Genomic DNA, 14416 nt, shown 5'->3' with positions numbered 1-14416 from the left:
CACAATGAGCCCCGGGGTGGTTCTGGGAGGCCCTGATGCACGAGCTGGAACCTACTTCAAAAAGTCATTCTAAGTCATCTGTTTCTCCCCGAAAGAGAAGTCAGCAAAAATGTCTGTTAATTCAGGTGCCCAAGAGCAAAGCAACAGTGGGGGGACTCCTGCTCTCATGGGGTAGACACACACACACATGTACAGACACATGCACTCATGGACACAAACGCACTTGTAGACACACACACACTAGTAGACACTCATAGACACACACGCACTAGTACACACACTTGTAGACACACACAAACTCACAGACACACACATACTCCCAACACCACATGCCTTGTGCACGCTCTCAGGGCCGCTCTCACGGCCCAACCTGCTGCCCAGTTGAGAACATGGAGCCAGGCTCCATCTGTTCTCCCTCCCAGGCCAACACCATACCGCACTTTGCGTCCGGTAAAATGACAGCACATAATCAGACAAAAAGCCCTTCCTCTGATGAAAACAAAGCATTGAGAGGCTCTTGACTGAGGTTACTAAGACACAGGGCATGTGCAGTCAAGCTTATGTGGGGCTGGGACCAGAGATACAGCAACAACATGGCTCCAAGTCCATAGCCCAGATGGTCAGGACTTACAGATGGCAGGACCCCCAACACACTGTCCCTGCAACCCCAACAGCCGCCTCCTCAGGGAGCTGCTTCTCATTCAGGAAAACCAGGGGTGGGGGGCCCACAAGGCAGCCCTGTCTTGTGCTGAGGGAAGGGAGCCAAGAGGCCTGCATACCCACTACAAAGACACAGGCCTGGCCCAACTCTGTAGACGGCCATGTGGGTCTGCTCTATGCATGATAAAACCAACAAGGTCAGCTTCCTTGCAGACTCACCTGGCACCTCCTCAGTGGGGGCGGATGGAGCAGGGCAGTGCCAGGTAAAGGGAGAGGCCTGTAGGAGAGCCTGTCACTGGGTGTCACCCAGCGAGGTGCCCCCTCCTGGCTAGACCCTGTCGAATCTAGGGATACCCAGCCCAGCCACCTCTGAGAGCAGCAAGGTTTAAGAGCAAACACCAAAGTACACCTTGTATCAAGGTGTACACAAGCTCCTATCTTGGCCTCCCAGGAGAGTCTGGCATCTGGGGGGTGGGGGGAAAGGCACTGTTTGGGCTTAGACAGACTTCTGGATGCATGTTTTGGGGCTCTGAACACCCTGAGATGAGAGAGGTATCTCCCCAAATCTCTCCAGAGAGCTTCATCAACCTCAAAGTCAACACAGTCCTTGGGCGGTGCTGAAGTAAGCACTCGCGGGCCAGGACCCTGCCATCGCACCCTCTGCCCCTTCCCCAGCCATGCCAGGGCCTCTCCACAGTTTAAAACAAAAAGCCTATGAATCATGGAAAGAAACATGCCTCCTATAAAAGGAATATAAATGTTTATTAAGAAATTCTAGGAACCAGGTCAGGCATTTTGGTCTCTTAGTCACTCCAGCTAATTAAAGGAAAAAAAAAAAAATCAAAATAGAAGCTCATCCCAGAAACTTGAGACAATGAGAGCTTCTCTCACCACAAGCACTCTGAGCCCTGGCTCAGCCGGTTGCCAAGGCAACCCAGTGTTTACCTCTCCCTCCACTGTGTAGGAGGATGCTGACCATTGACTGGGAACAGCTAGGCTGCCACCTCCAACACCTCACAGGAAAGGCCGCCTGGGTGTCCCCAGGGGCCCAGAAGACTGAAGAGGAAGCTACAGCCCCACCCCAGCCCTCTACCACTCTCCCAGGCTGAGCCAGGCCACAGCACAAAGGAAGGGCTTCTCCAGCATCCTGGGCCTGCTCCCCAGTGCACCCACCGCCTCTGCCCAGGACTGGAAACCCTTGAGGACAGCTTGGCAGTATGCGTAGATCCCAGGCTGGGGGAGAGGAAAGGAAGGAGGAGGTGAAGGAAAGGGAGGAGAAAAAGGAGGAAATGTGAGGACCAGGCTGGACTTGCTGCTTAGCTCAGGTCAGCCACAATCAGACCCCATACCAGGCTGCCAGCCCAGATCAGGGCAGAACAGCCCAGAACAAGTGGCCTACTGGCACCCAGGGAGTCATACCCTCCAGCACGGCTCCAGGATCCCTGCTGCCCCTGCAGCCACTCTGGACACATTGTGCCTTCCCCAGGCTCCTGCAGGGTGATGCTGGGCGTGATGACACACCTGCTGCAGCTGGAGCCACCTGGCCAGAGGCCTCCTGACAGGCCTCCTTCCAGCGAAACAACTGCCCTGAGCTTTGGCAGGAGGCTGGCCACATTCACACACATAAGCATGCACAGCACGTGCACACATGCGTGTCAGTGTCTATCTCCCAAGGCCCTGTGCAGAGCTGAACACATGATGGGAGGAGCTGAACATGGAAGAAGTTAAAACAACTGGCTCACAAGTTAGGGAGATGATCAGGGGAAGGGAGATCAATACTGATGGTTCTCAAAGGCTCAATTGAGTGAACTGAAGGCTGATGCCACCTGTCCAAAGCAGGATGAGAGCAGGTAACACCCAGTCCAGTGTTCAGGAAGGAAAGCCTGTCAAAGAAATCAACCCTGAATATTCATTGGAAGGACTGATGCTGAAAGCTGAAGCTCCAATACTTCGGCCACCTGATGCGAAGAGTCGACCCTGATGCTGGGAAAGACTGAAGGCAGAAGGAGAAGGGGATGAGAGGATGAGACGGCTGGATGGAATCATCAATTCAATGAACATGAGTTTAAGCAAACTCTGGGAGATGGTGTAGGACAGGGAAGCCTGGTGTGCTGCAGTCCATGGGGTCGCAGAGAGTAAAACATGACTTAGCAACTGAACAACAAAGAAGACAAGGCTGAATTTCCTGCAAACCCCAGAGGCCTGATGGTAACTCAGGGCAACCACCTCGATCACCAACACAACAGCTATCACCAACACAACAGCTATCACCAACACAACAGCTATTACCAATACAACAGCATGACGCCTGTGCAGTGAATGCTCAGGCCCCACCCGGAAGAGGGCTCAGAGGAAACACTGAACGACATTTCATGATCATAAAAGATGGCATCCTGCAAAGTCCCTCAGACTATCCCAGGGAATACCCTGGTGCCTTAGGCCAAACAACGAGGCAACGTTATTATTTTTTATTTTTTAGCTGCTCCGTGAAGCTTGTAGGATCTTAGTTCCCTGATCTGGGATTGAACCTGCAACCCCTCTAGTGGAAGTGCACAGCCATAACCACTGGGCTGCCAGGGAATCTCAAAGGCCACAGGATTTTCAGGCAAGCGGCCCAAAGGGGTTCTCTAGAAAAGACAAGGAAACCTGAGTAACGGCCCTGAGCACCCAGGGCTGCAGAAGCGGGAGTCTCGAGTGGTCCTCCTGACCCTACACTCCCTGTCCTCGGGGACAAAAATGACAACTGATGAACAAACATGGGTAAGTCCTTCCAGAATGGGAACTGGGCGAGACCTCAGTGATGGATGGAGATCTGCCTGAGGCCCACCTACCTGCCCCACCGTGCTCACCCCCAGTGGGAGAGGATCACCCACGACCAGTGGGCAAACCAGAGTGGCCTGAAGTAGGAAGGAGGACAAAGGGCAGAAGTCAGGAAAGCAGGCAGGGCCCCTAAGTGGCCAGACTACCTATCACTCACCATACAGCTTAGATTAGTATCAGTGGCAACTGTGTAATGAATCCACACTTAACTCTCTCTCCCTCTAGTGAACACCTGTAAGGTTTGTTACTATAAGATGCTAACCCCCCAGCTTCCAGACCCTCCCCCATCTCAGACGAACAGCTCAGCCGGCCAAAGGCCCAGGCAAAACACCACTGTCTGCCAAGGACACGCCTGTGCCTCCCAGGCCCCGGTCGGTCCCTCCCGGCGGCTGAGTGCTGAGGTTTGTGCGTGCCTTTTATGGTTCCTCTCTGTTTCCCAATACTTTCTTGCAAAAACCTCCACTCTTGATCTGTCATTAACTTTAGCTTCTTCCTCTAGCCCCCAAACACTTTATCTTTTTTATTTAGTGGAAGTGTGTTAGTTGCTCAGTTGTGTCCGACCCTGCGACCCCGTGGACTGTAGCCCACCAGGCTCGTCTGTCCATGATATTTCCCAGGCGAGAATACTACAGTAGGATGCCATTTCCTTCTCCATTTTTTAAAGTGAGTGTCAATATACTAAAAGAGTTAAAAACAAATGAGCTCAGAGAAGGAATATAAGAGAAAGAAGTTCCTGTCCTGCTCCCATCGGAGGAGGATGACATCCAACTTAACCCAAGGGTATAAGGAGCCCCGTCCTGGGCCCTAGACCCCCTGCCAGGCTGCCTAGCTGTCACCCTGCTGGGGCCCCAGGTGGGGGCCAGGAAGCCCCTCCAACTCCTAAGCCCCCTCACTCTCCCACACCTGTGCTTCCTTCCAGCTGGCCATGTCTGCAGGACACGGGCCTTGCCAGAAGCTCCTTCCGAGACAGGACCCGGCACAGGCCAAGCCTCATACCCCCTGGTGAGAGACCACCAATTTGGGCCCCAAACTATTTCTTGCAAAGCTCTTTCTCCGACTCCAGGAGGCAGGCCTGTGCTCAGGGACCATGGGCCACCCACCTGTGCAGGACAGGCCACGGCACAGGGACGCTTAATCCATGGCCTCAAGTCTCAGCACTTTTCCAAACAGGTCACCTTGGGACAGACTGGCTGATGGCCACGGAGGGCGGCCAAGTTCCTGGTTAGCAAGTGTTTTTGCATGATGAAGTTGAGAAAAGGAGAACAATCAACAGATCACTCCCACCCCCACCCCCTCTGCATACAGTAAAAACCTGGGGTGTGGCTCCCCAATCCATGCTGCAGGTTCAGAATGATGTCATGCAGATGCCACACTGGGCCAGGCTGCCCTCACTGTACACACAAGGCCCATGGTGAACAGGGAGGACACCCACCCCATCTGCCGCACTGGGCCAGCCTCCCCCACACTGCACACACAAGGCCCATGGTGAATGGGGAGGATGCCCTGCCCCACCTGACTCAGTGGGGACAGGGAGCAGGTGGAGGACACGCGACAGCCAGGCCACTGGAGGACCAGGGCCCACTCGCCCACTGCAGAGCCTCCTTGCTGGAAAAGGGCTGGGGGCGGGTGTGGGCCCCAACGTGTGAAACAGACAACCGGGACCAGAAGTCATGGGTTCCATAGAAACAGGTTCCATGGAAACACACTGCAGGCTGAGATACTCAGGCCAGCTACAAGGGACAGAATACCTTGTAAATGGCAGAACTCGGGGTTGGGTGAGGGGTTCTCCTGTCCTACACTAAGTACCTCATGTTAGATCACTGCCCTCAGAGTAAAAACTCAGAGGTCCAGCCTCCATTGTCTTGGCCCAGGGCAGGGACCGAGGCCTCTGAGCCCAGGGCTTGGCTCCAGGGGACTCTGTCCTCTCCAACCGCTTCCAGTCACACAGGAGCAGGTGCTCCTGACTTAACTAACAAGTTTATTCCCATCTTGACAGGACACTGACTTCCAACTTGGGGCTGTGAAAGGAACGGAAAGCAGGCTCAGGAGTGTGGACTTAGATTCAGATTTGGTTTTTTTCTGGATAGTATGTTGAGATCCACTAGGACATTAAGGGTGCCATGGGCTGCAAGACCTGCCCACCCAGGTCTGGGAGACGGGTCACTTTGGGCACAGAGCCGGGTGTGGGTGTGCTGACTGTGAAGAACACATCCACGACCACCACCTAAACCGTGACGAAGACTATCTAGAAACATCTGATTCAACCTAACATTAGGGGACTCCCGAGTTGTCCTCTGACTTTAAAAAAGACTTCCAACAACAAACCTGAAAAACCAGCACTGGTCCAGGCAAGGAGGCTGGGGGATGCACAGAAGCCAGGCAGGTGGACCGGGCAGCAGGGGCTGAGTGCAGGTGAGCAGACGGCGCCCCAGCATGGCACCTGGCTCCACACAGGACCAGCGGGACCCTCTGGCAAGCCACGGTCTCAGAGTGGTATTTATTGTTGAGAGCAGGACATTCCTGTAGAGTGGGGCAGCCTGGCAAACACCCCTTCATTTGCAATACAGCACCGCATGTCCCCCTCTGGGGCACCAGCACTACCTGCGCTGTAGTTTTGACCAAAGATGGTTTACATGGTATCTGATCATGAGAAAAACGATGAGACAAGTGCAGATGGAGGGATTTTTCTGCAAGGCAACTGGCCTGGGTCCTAAAATGCCAATGAACCAAAGACCCAGTGATGCAGAGAGGCGGGGTGCTTTCAGACCCAGGGATGCTAAAGAATGAGGACAACCAAATGCAATGTGTGATTAACCACATCCTGGCTCTTGTGTGGGCCACCTGGGGGTGGGTGACAGTTATCAGGGAAACTGAATATGGACTGTATGTTACATAGTAAATAGTATTTTGAGAGGTAAAGAAGGCAGAAAATATAATATTTAGAGAGAGGAGGCAGGAAGGAGGGAAGAAAGACTTTTTTTTAAACTGGGAGAGAATATTAACTACCGACTAGGAGAATATATGCAAGTACACTGTACCATCTCTTAATGTTTCAGAAGTAATAAGGACTTGCGGGGGAAGCAGTGTGCGAGGGGCACATGGGCTTCTGACACCCTGAGGCCCTGCTCACCCGTCACCCCAGGTTCACATGGGCGCAGCTGTCACACACGCAGACATACTCTGGAGCGGGGCTGCCTGGTATAGGTCCCAGCCCCACCCTCACCTGCTCTGCAACCTCTGGCATATTTCTTAACCAGTCTGAGTCTGGCTGTCCTTTAAAAAGGAGTAGCAATAGCAATGCCTGTTCCATAGGGTCCTATTGCAAATGGAAGCCCTGGCCCCTGGCGAGCAGTGCGGATATGCTGGACACAACCTAAGAGCTGAGTGTGTCATTCTACAGGTTTTTTATTTTGAAAACTCTTTTCACTGCCTTCTTTCAGCCCAAACCAGACACACCTTAACTATGCCCTGAAAGCTCCAGACCTCTGTTGGGAAGATCAGGTGTCACGGGGCACAGGCCCTGGGGATGGTGGGCAGGATGGCATGGCTTCTGCAGACACCCCGGGTCTGTCTGCTCTAGTGCTGTGGGGTTTGTGGGGTTTCTCAAGTTATGCATTTAAACACATTACTACCACATGTGAATAAGCCTTTGGTTTCCTTTCTCCCAGGCTTTTAGCCACCAGCAGTGCATCTCACCCTTGCCCTTCTGATGCACTACATCCAGGAGTTAGACAACCACCGACATTCAAAGTCATGTTGGGGCAGACAGGCCCTGAGAGCCAGGAGTCCCCACGAGCCCCCTTCAATGAGTGGACTTGGCAGCAGCACCTGCTCTGAAGAGGGGACTCCCCCAACCCTGTTGGTTCCAGAGGCCACACACAGACAGGGCCTCTGATTAAGGGAAACCTGGTCCTACCAGCCGCTCACATGGAAGCAGGTATGTGTGTATGTGTGTGTGTGTGGGGTGGGGGGGGGGGGTTCCAGTCTGCTTTCAGGCAGGGGAATGGGGAGCAAATAGCTCACATGACACTTCTCCACTAGTGGAGGCTGTGCCGGGTGGCCCACGGGGCATACCTCACTGCAGCGGTGGCTGAGCACCAGCGGGTAAGCCATGTCAGGATAGCAGGATGGCTGGTCGTGAGGCATGGCTAACATGGCTTTGTTGAGGTTGCTTCAAAAAATGTTCTCGATGTGATGCTTTCACATGTACAAAAGGAGAAACGGAAGAATTTTTTTTTTTTTTTAAGAAAAAAAGAAAGGGCAGCCAGCAATATAGCAGGACCCTTAGCCCTGGGGAGACTAATATCTTTTGGTCTGTTTCCTTTCAAAACATAACCTGTCCTTTAAGTCAACAGACTAGCTGCACCACGCACGCGCCACCTATGCTGTCACTAATACCGCTAGGTCTCGATCCCCCACAAATGCCAGGTGGACACCAAGACACACACACGAGTGCCCTGCTAAATCGTTTCCAACAGCAAACAAATGAGAAAAGCAGCACAGCTGTGCCTGCAGCAGGTAAGAGGCTGGGTGACTGACAGTACCGCCACAGAGCTGCACCCTGGAGTATGAGGCAGCCAGGAAAAAGAATGAAGCTGCCTCCCTAAGCAAACACACAGGACAAAAGCCTTGACTGGATGTGTTCTGTGGATCCTACATGTGTGTTTTTAAATCACCTACTCCGTGGATAAACATGCATGTGTATATACACAAAAATGCATTAAAAGAGTCTGGAAAAAGATGTATCTATAACATAGAGAAACAGTGGCTAGCTGGGGGAGGGGAGAGCTCGTGAATTCTGCCTGCACACTTCTGCATTGTTTGAAGAGTTTCACAACCAGGCCGACTGGCAGGCTAGGACTGTGGGGGAGCAGGGGCGGGAGATACTGGCCTGGCTGTGGCCCAGACAAAGTGCTGGCCCTCTGCCAGCGTGGCTTGCTCTGGGTGAAGGAGATCCTGGCAGCCACCCTCCACGCTGATGGGCTGCCTTCCCAACACAGCTGCCTGGGGAGCACCTGCCAGGGGTCTAGGCTGGCAGTGTGCTTGGAATACCACGTTCTAACGCCAGAGCTCAAGTCAGGGGAGAGTTAGGAATAAATCCTGGCCCCCGTAATGGCCCTGGGAATCAAATCCCCTGTTCAGGGGGTCAAGGTAAATTTTAAACAAACCCTGCCCCAAGTGATCACAGGAAATGGCTGAGACAATGCAACCTTCTCTACTTTCCATCCCACACAGGCCAGGTGAGCAGGAGCAACTAACTCTGGGACCATAGGAGGCGGGGCTAGATCCACCTTTCTACCCAGGCCCCCAGATCTGCTGAGACAGCCCAGTCCAGGGTGCAAGGAGAGGTTCTGGCTGCTGGAGCTGGAGGGCGAATAGGGTACAAAGGTTATCTGAAAACAATTGTTTGTGAGAACCCACAGGGAAGAATGGATCCAGGATGTGTCTGGCAAGAAAACCCGGGCCCACTCTGCCTGAGCTCCACTAAGCCCAGCAGGCAGGAACCCTCACATGTGTGACATTGCCAGGTAGGAGGGCTTGGGGGTGTCCTCAGAAGAATCCAGTGCTTCCCTTCTCCAAGTCCTTGAATTTTCAAATCAAAGCCCTTCAGACTCCAAGAAAATCTGCTCCTGGTTTAGGGAGTCCCCAGAGTGAGGTTAAGCAAACTTCCCAGGTCTGAGCTGGGAAGTTATGATCAACCAAACAGTAAGGGGATTCATTTGCAAAGATGATCGTGTGTTTTGTTCTAGCATGCGCATGCTCTAACACCAGTTACCTAAAGGTGACAGAGGGTCATCAGTCCTGAGGATGACCAGTGGGGGATGTAACAGGGGACCACACTGCCACACAGCTAACCAGGACAGGTGGCTCTTTGCATGTAGTTGGTCTGGGTGGTGGTGGGAGATCGAAGTCAAAGCTGACCTTAGGACCTCCCAGAGGATTTTCACATATGCACACCCGTTTCCTGCAGACCTTCCAGGTGGTCAAGGGAGTAATGGGAATCAGTCCCTGGTCACAGAGCTAGGCAAAGCAAGCTTCCAACTGCCTCCTTGGCTAAAGTCATATTAGTATTCATGCCCCTCCACCATACAATCACTATTGTTAGGGGGTCCCTAACAGTTTGAAAGGCCTAGCGTGACCTGAGTCACTGCCTGCAGAGACACTCCCCACCAGAACACTCTGGGAGCCCACAAACCAGGGTCTGCCTCCTGGGTCTTCCCAAATCGCCTCTGGGTCAGCCCCTGCAGCTAGCTTGCCTAGCCTCTCCCTTCAGTGGGCTGCCCCTATGCCCTCTATGATCACCAGTTACTTATGCTCTGCACACCTGGGCTCAGGCTTCCTGAAGGTGCCCTGAGCCATAGGTAGGTCCTTAGTTCATAAGCAGATGCACCTGGAGGAACCCCTTAAACTTCAGTAAGCATCTGGGACCTAGGAACCTACATTTCCAAAGGCCCCAAGGGACCCTGTGCACTCCTGACTTGGAGATCTGCTCTGGAGGCAGAGATTCGAGTTTCTGCACACCTGGAAGGCGGAGCCGGCTCCCTGCTCTAAGAATGAACAGACTAGCACACTGCAGGCCAAAGAATGGATTCATCCTGTTCTGGCTTCCAGGCACCCCGGAGAGGCTGGCTTCCGCCCCATTGCGAAGGCGCGGGTTCCTAGCGCCCCTGCCCTAAACATCTAGCCATCTTGCCCCGTGCCGCGCAGCGCACAGGCAGCCTGGACCAGGGGGCTGAGGCAATCCGGAAGGCAGCCCCAGCCGGAGGCCCGGGCGAGCCCCGCCCCGGGGCCGATCCCTCCGCAATTCGCGAATCTGGCTACCGGGTGCTGCCGGGTTGGGAAAGAAAGAGAAGTCGCTCAGTCGTATCCGACTGTTTGCGAACCCATGGACTGTAACTGACCAGGCTCCTCTGTCCATGGGATTTTCCAGGCAAGAATACTGGAGTGGGTTGCCATTTCCTTCTCCAGGGGATCTTCCCGATCCAGGGATCGAACCCGGGTCTCCCGCACTGCAGGCAGACTCTTTACCGGGTTGGGAAGCCACAGTAACACAGGATTCAGAAAGCTTTTCCAATACACTCCGCTGTTCGGTACTGGCCTGGCTCTCAACCGAGTGCTCAACTCCAGCCACAAACCAAACGCGGCCGGGCTACCAGGTAACCGGGTCCACCTCGCTCAGAATCCAGCGTGGCCCCTCCCCCACGACCACACCCACTCTTGCAACAACGTCCCCACCTCCGAGTCCACACAGCCCGAATTCTGACTCAGCCTAGAAATGGCCCCGCCTTCACCCGCGACCCCACCAAGCTGTTTGAGCGGTCATAGCGCGGGACCAGAAATGCGGGGCCGGCGTGGGAGGTGCTGTTCGTGAGATACGCGGTTCCTGACACCTGCAGCCCGTGGGGCGGTTCATTTGCAAATTTATCCGGAGAAAAAGCTTTTCAGCTCTAGATTCTTGAAAACTGCGGCTTTTAAATCAGTCATTTAATCAGCTTGTGAACTGTTTGACAAATGAGACGCCTCAACTTTTGAAACAAGGTTAACGGTATGAGAGTTTTGAACCGGTCCCCAAAGTGGAAGACTTGTGTCCAGAAGAGTTCGCGTGGGCTCAGAGGAAATACACAATTCTTTAAACCAAACTAGGAGAGAAAGCATGCCATCCATTGAAAGGTTGTTTCCACTTTTGTGTTAAAAGACAAAAAACAACCACAGAGCAATCTACGACAAAGTCCTGGGCCCGCGAGAGGAAAATGTTGCCCTGGGGTGGGGGGCGGGCGGCGGTCTGGGGCTCCTAGAATGTCAGCTCCTGCCACCCGCCCCTGTGCAGGTGCTGCCCGCCCGCATCCGGCCCCGGCAGGTGAGAGCGAGGCCGGGAGGAAGGCGACGCAGATCCGCGGCCAGAAGGCAGTGCGCTCCTTTCGGGAGACAGCGCCCCGGCCCCAAGGAGCCCCTCGGGTCTGGCGCGCCCCCGCCGGCCGGATGGGCGGTGCTCCCACAAAGAGCCCCGGACGAGGACCCGGGACCGCCCCCCGCGTCGGCAGCCTCTGGCTCGGGTTTCGACAAATTAAACCTTAGAGCGCTGGAAAAATTACAGGAAGAGAAGAGCGAAGAATGTGCCGAGAGGCTGGAGAAAGCCCTGTCCCCGCGTGAACTTCGCCCGCCGCGCGCCCGGGCCAGGCCCGCCCCTGCTGAGCGCGCGCCCGACCGACGGGGGAGGGGCCAGGAGAGGACACCCGCTCCCCGCGGCTCCCGGGCGTCCGGGCCGCCAATCTCCCCGGGTGCCACTTGCGACCCCCATCCAGCTCGCCCGCACCTGCCCGCGCGCCCCCGGGCCAGGGCGGGGTCCCCGCCCCCGGACCCGATGACGACACTCGCCCCCGCGGCCCCGCCCGAGCGCGCCGGAGGAGGGGGCGTGCCCGGCGGGGGCGCGGTCGCCGGGCGGGTGCCGGCTCCCAGCGCACGGACCCGCTTCGCGCGGCGCGCAGGGTCGCCCGTAGCCCAGAGCCACGGGGAAAGGGGCGAGGCCCCGACCGTTCCCGGCCCGATCGCCCTTGCACCCAGCTGGTGGCTCCGGGGGCGTGGCTGGGCGACTAGCACTGGCCCCGGATCGCTTGCTCGGGGCTCCCGGGCCGCCCCACTGACCTGTGTGAGTTCTCAGGTGCGCCTTGAGGTGCGAGGATTTCCCGTAAACTTTCTCGCAGCCCGCGTAGTGGCACTTGTGCTTTCTCTGCGGGGACTCGAGGTCGGTGCGACTTCGGCCCCGCCGGCCCCTTTGTCTGAGGCCGGGCTCGCCGCTCCCTGCGGGCCCCGGCTCTCGCTCGGGCTCCAGCCCCGCCTCGGGTTCGGGCTCGGGCTCGCTCCACGCCGGGCTGAGGGGCGCGGCCGCCGCGCCACTGGCGCCGGGGAAGGCGGGCTCGGGGGCGGGTGGCGGCGCCGGTGGTAGGCGGCAGGGGGTCCTCGCCTTCCGGGCCGCGGCGCCTTCTCTGCGTTCCGCCGGGGCGGGCGCCGGCGCTTGCTGGTTAAGGTCCGCTAGGATCCGCGCCACTACGAAGAGCGAGGCACTGTCCTTGCCGTCGCGGCGTTCTTCGACGCGGGGCAGCGTGGCGGCGACAGTGGCCGCGCCCTCGGGTCCGGGCTCCGGCCCCTCCCGCGGCCCGTGCACGACCGCGCGGTTCGACATGGACACGAGGCACTCGGCGGCGAAGTGGTCCACATAGGCGGCTGCTGCCATGCTGCGGGATCCAGCCGGCGGACGGGCGGCACTGCTGGTTGCTGCGAGTCGTCAGCGGCGCATCCGCACCCACGGCCTCCGGAGAGCGGGCGGGGGGCGGGGGCGAGGCGCGCCCTCTCCGCGGGCTGGGCTGGGCGCGCAGCCGCCTCTGCCGTCACCCGCGCGGCTCCGCGTCTACTAGGCGCCCGCCCGGCTGGGCTCCGAAGAGTGAACGCATGGGGGGCGCGGGCGAGTGGGATCCCCACGCGACGTCAGGGGCGGCCTGTCCTAAGGATGCAGAGCGGCGACGTTAGGGACGACCGCGCCAAGTCGCGGCCGCAGCCTCGCCGCGCATTGTGGCAGGCGGGACAGCAGCCGTGCGCGCCGCGGCTCGGTGTGGGCGGCCCGGCTCCGGGGGTGGGCGGGGCCGGGGCCACATCTGGACCCGACGTCAGCCCCCAGCCACATCCTGGCGGCGCAGGTTACAGGCGGCGGCGGCGGCCGCGGGGAGCCGCGCACGCGGAGGGGGCGGGGATCCTGGAGCGCGCACCGGCGGGATGGAGCGGTCGCGCGCCCGCCTCTGGGGAAGGGGCGTGGTCGAGGACAAGGACTGGCGCCATTGGTTCGCGGGTACGCGGCCCGGCCAATCCTCACAGTGAGAGACTCCCACTCGGCCTAGGGGCCTGCGCGTGCCAATGGGCGTGCCCCCTTGGCGGCGGGAGGAGGGGCGGAAATTAGAGCCGTGAGCCGGGCACGCTGACGCACCACGTCCGAGGGCGGCAGGCTGGGGCGTGGCCGCGCGGGTCGCTCCCCCACCCCTCAGCTGCTGGGACCCCGCGGGGAATTTTCCTGCTGGAGCTTTTGTACGGTGACAGCCTTGAACCCCGGCGCGGAGGCGAGCGCTCAGGAGGGCGCCCCTTTGTCCCTCCCGCCCCGCCTCTGCCGTGCGCCGGGTGGGCGCGCCCTGCGGGGCTCGCCTCCGCTTCTCCCTTTCCCCTCACGAGCGAGGTGCCCAGCGAGGAGGCGTGTCCGCTCTGGCCAGCTCGGAACAACCCCGCCGCACCCCGCCGAAGCTGGGTTCCTGGGCGGCCGCGCCCCGAGATTCGGGCCGCTCGCCCGCTGCAGGCTCCTCCCCTGCCGAGCCCGGTGTTCGGCGCGGCCCAGCAGGGAGCGGGGTCTCGGGTGGGGCAGGGGATGCACTGACGGGAGGGACCTGGAGCTCCCGATCGTCCCGGGCAGCCGGGAACTGGGACCGGCCGCACCGCCCTTGAGCCTGGGTCAACCGGAGGCGGACTGGCACCAGGCTGGTGGTTAGCCTGGCAGCGTGGGTGACGTGCCCATCGCGTCCCATGCTCGCAGGAGTGAACTACGTGCCGGGGCGCTGGCGCCGCTGCTCATGGAACGCGGGGCCCCTTCCTCTGCCTCCCCTCCCCAGGCCCGCTGCCAACTTCTCCCGGCTGCCCCTCTCCCTCGCCGCCGGGGAGGCTTCCGACGCCACCGACTGCGCGGGCCCCGCCCACAGCGCCCCGCCCACCCGCTGCCTGGCCCCGCAGAGGAAATGCTCCCTGCCCTGCCCCGCCCACTTGCCCTTGGCTCTCGCCGGCGCCCTCACCCTTGCTGTCTCCGAGACCACCCCACCGCCCTCCTCCAGGCCTAGGCCATCAGCCTAGAGGTTAGAGGCTGAAGCCGAGCGCAGCAAGGCCCTGGCCGGAGAGACCGGCCGGG

At 58.3% G+C, this 14416-nt stretch overlaps 1 protein-coding gene across 1 annotated transcript in view; it reads right to left on the bottom strand.

Moving 5' to 3' along the window:
* The window catches only part of KLF13 (Kruppel like factor 13), a 43092-nt gene extending 29898 nt beyond the window's left edge, over nucleotides 1-13194 (bottom strand). Inside the window, exon 1 of the mRNA XM_018066229.1 lies at nucleotides 12124-13194. Within this exon, the coding sequence (XP_017921718.1) occupies nucleotides 12124-12712 (589 nt within the window). The 5' untranslated portion in view covers nucleotides 12713-13194. The remainder of the gene's footprint in view (nucleotides 1-12123) is intronic.

This window comes from Capra hircus, chromosome 21, assembly GCF_001704415.2.
Source record: "Capra hircus breed San Clemente chromosome 21, ASM170441v1, whole genome shotgun sequence".
NCBI lineage: Eukaryota > Metazoa > Chordata > Mammalia > Artiodactyla > Bovidae > Capra > Capra hircus.
This window is presented reverse-complemented; position numbering and strand designations above follow the sequence as displayed.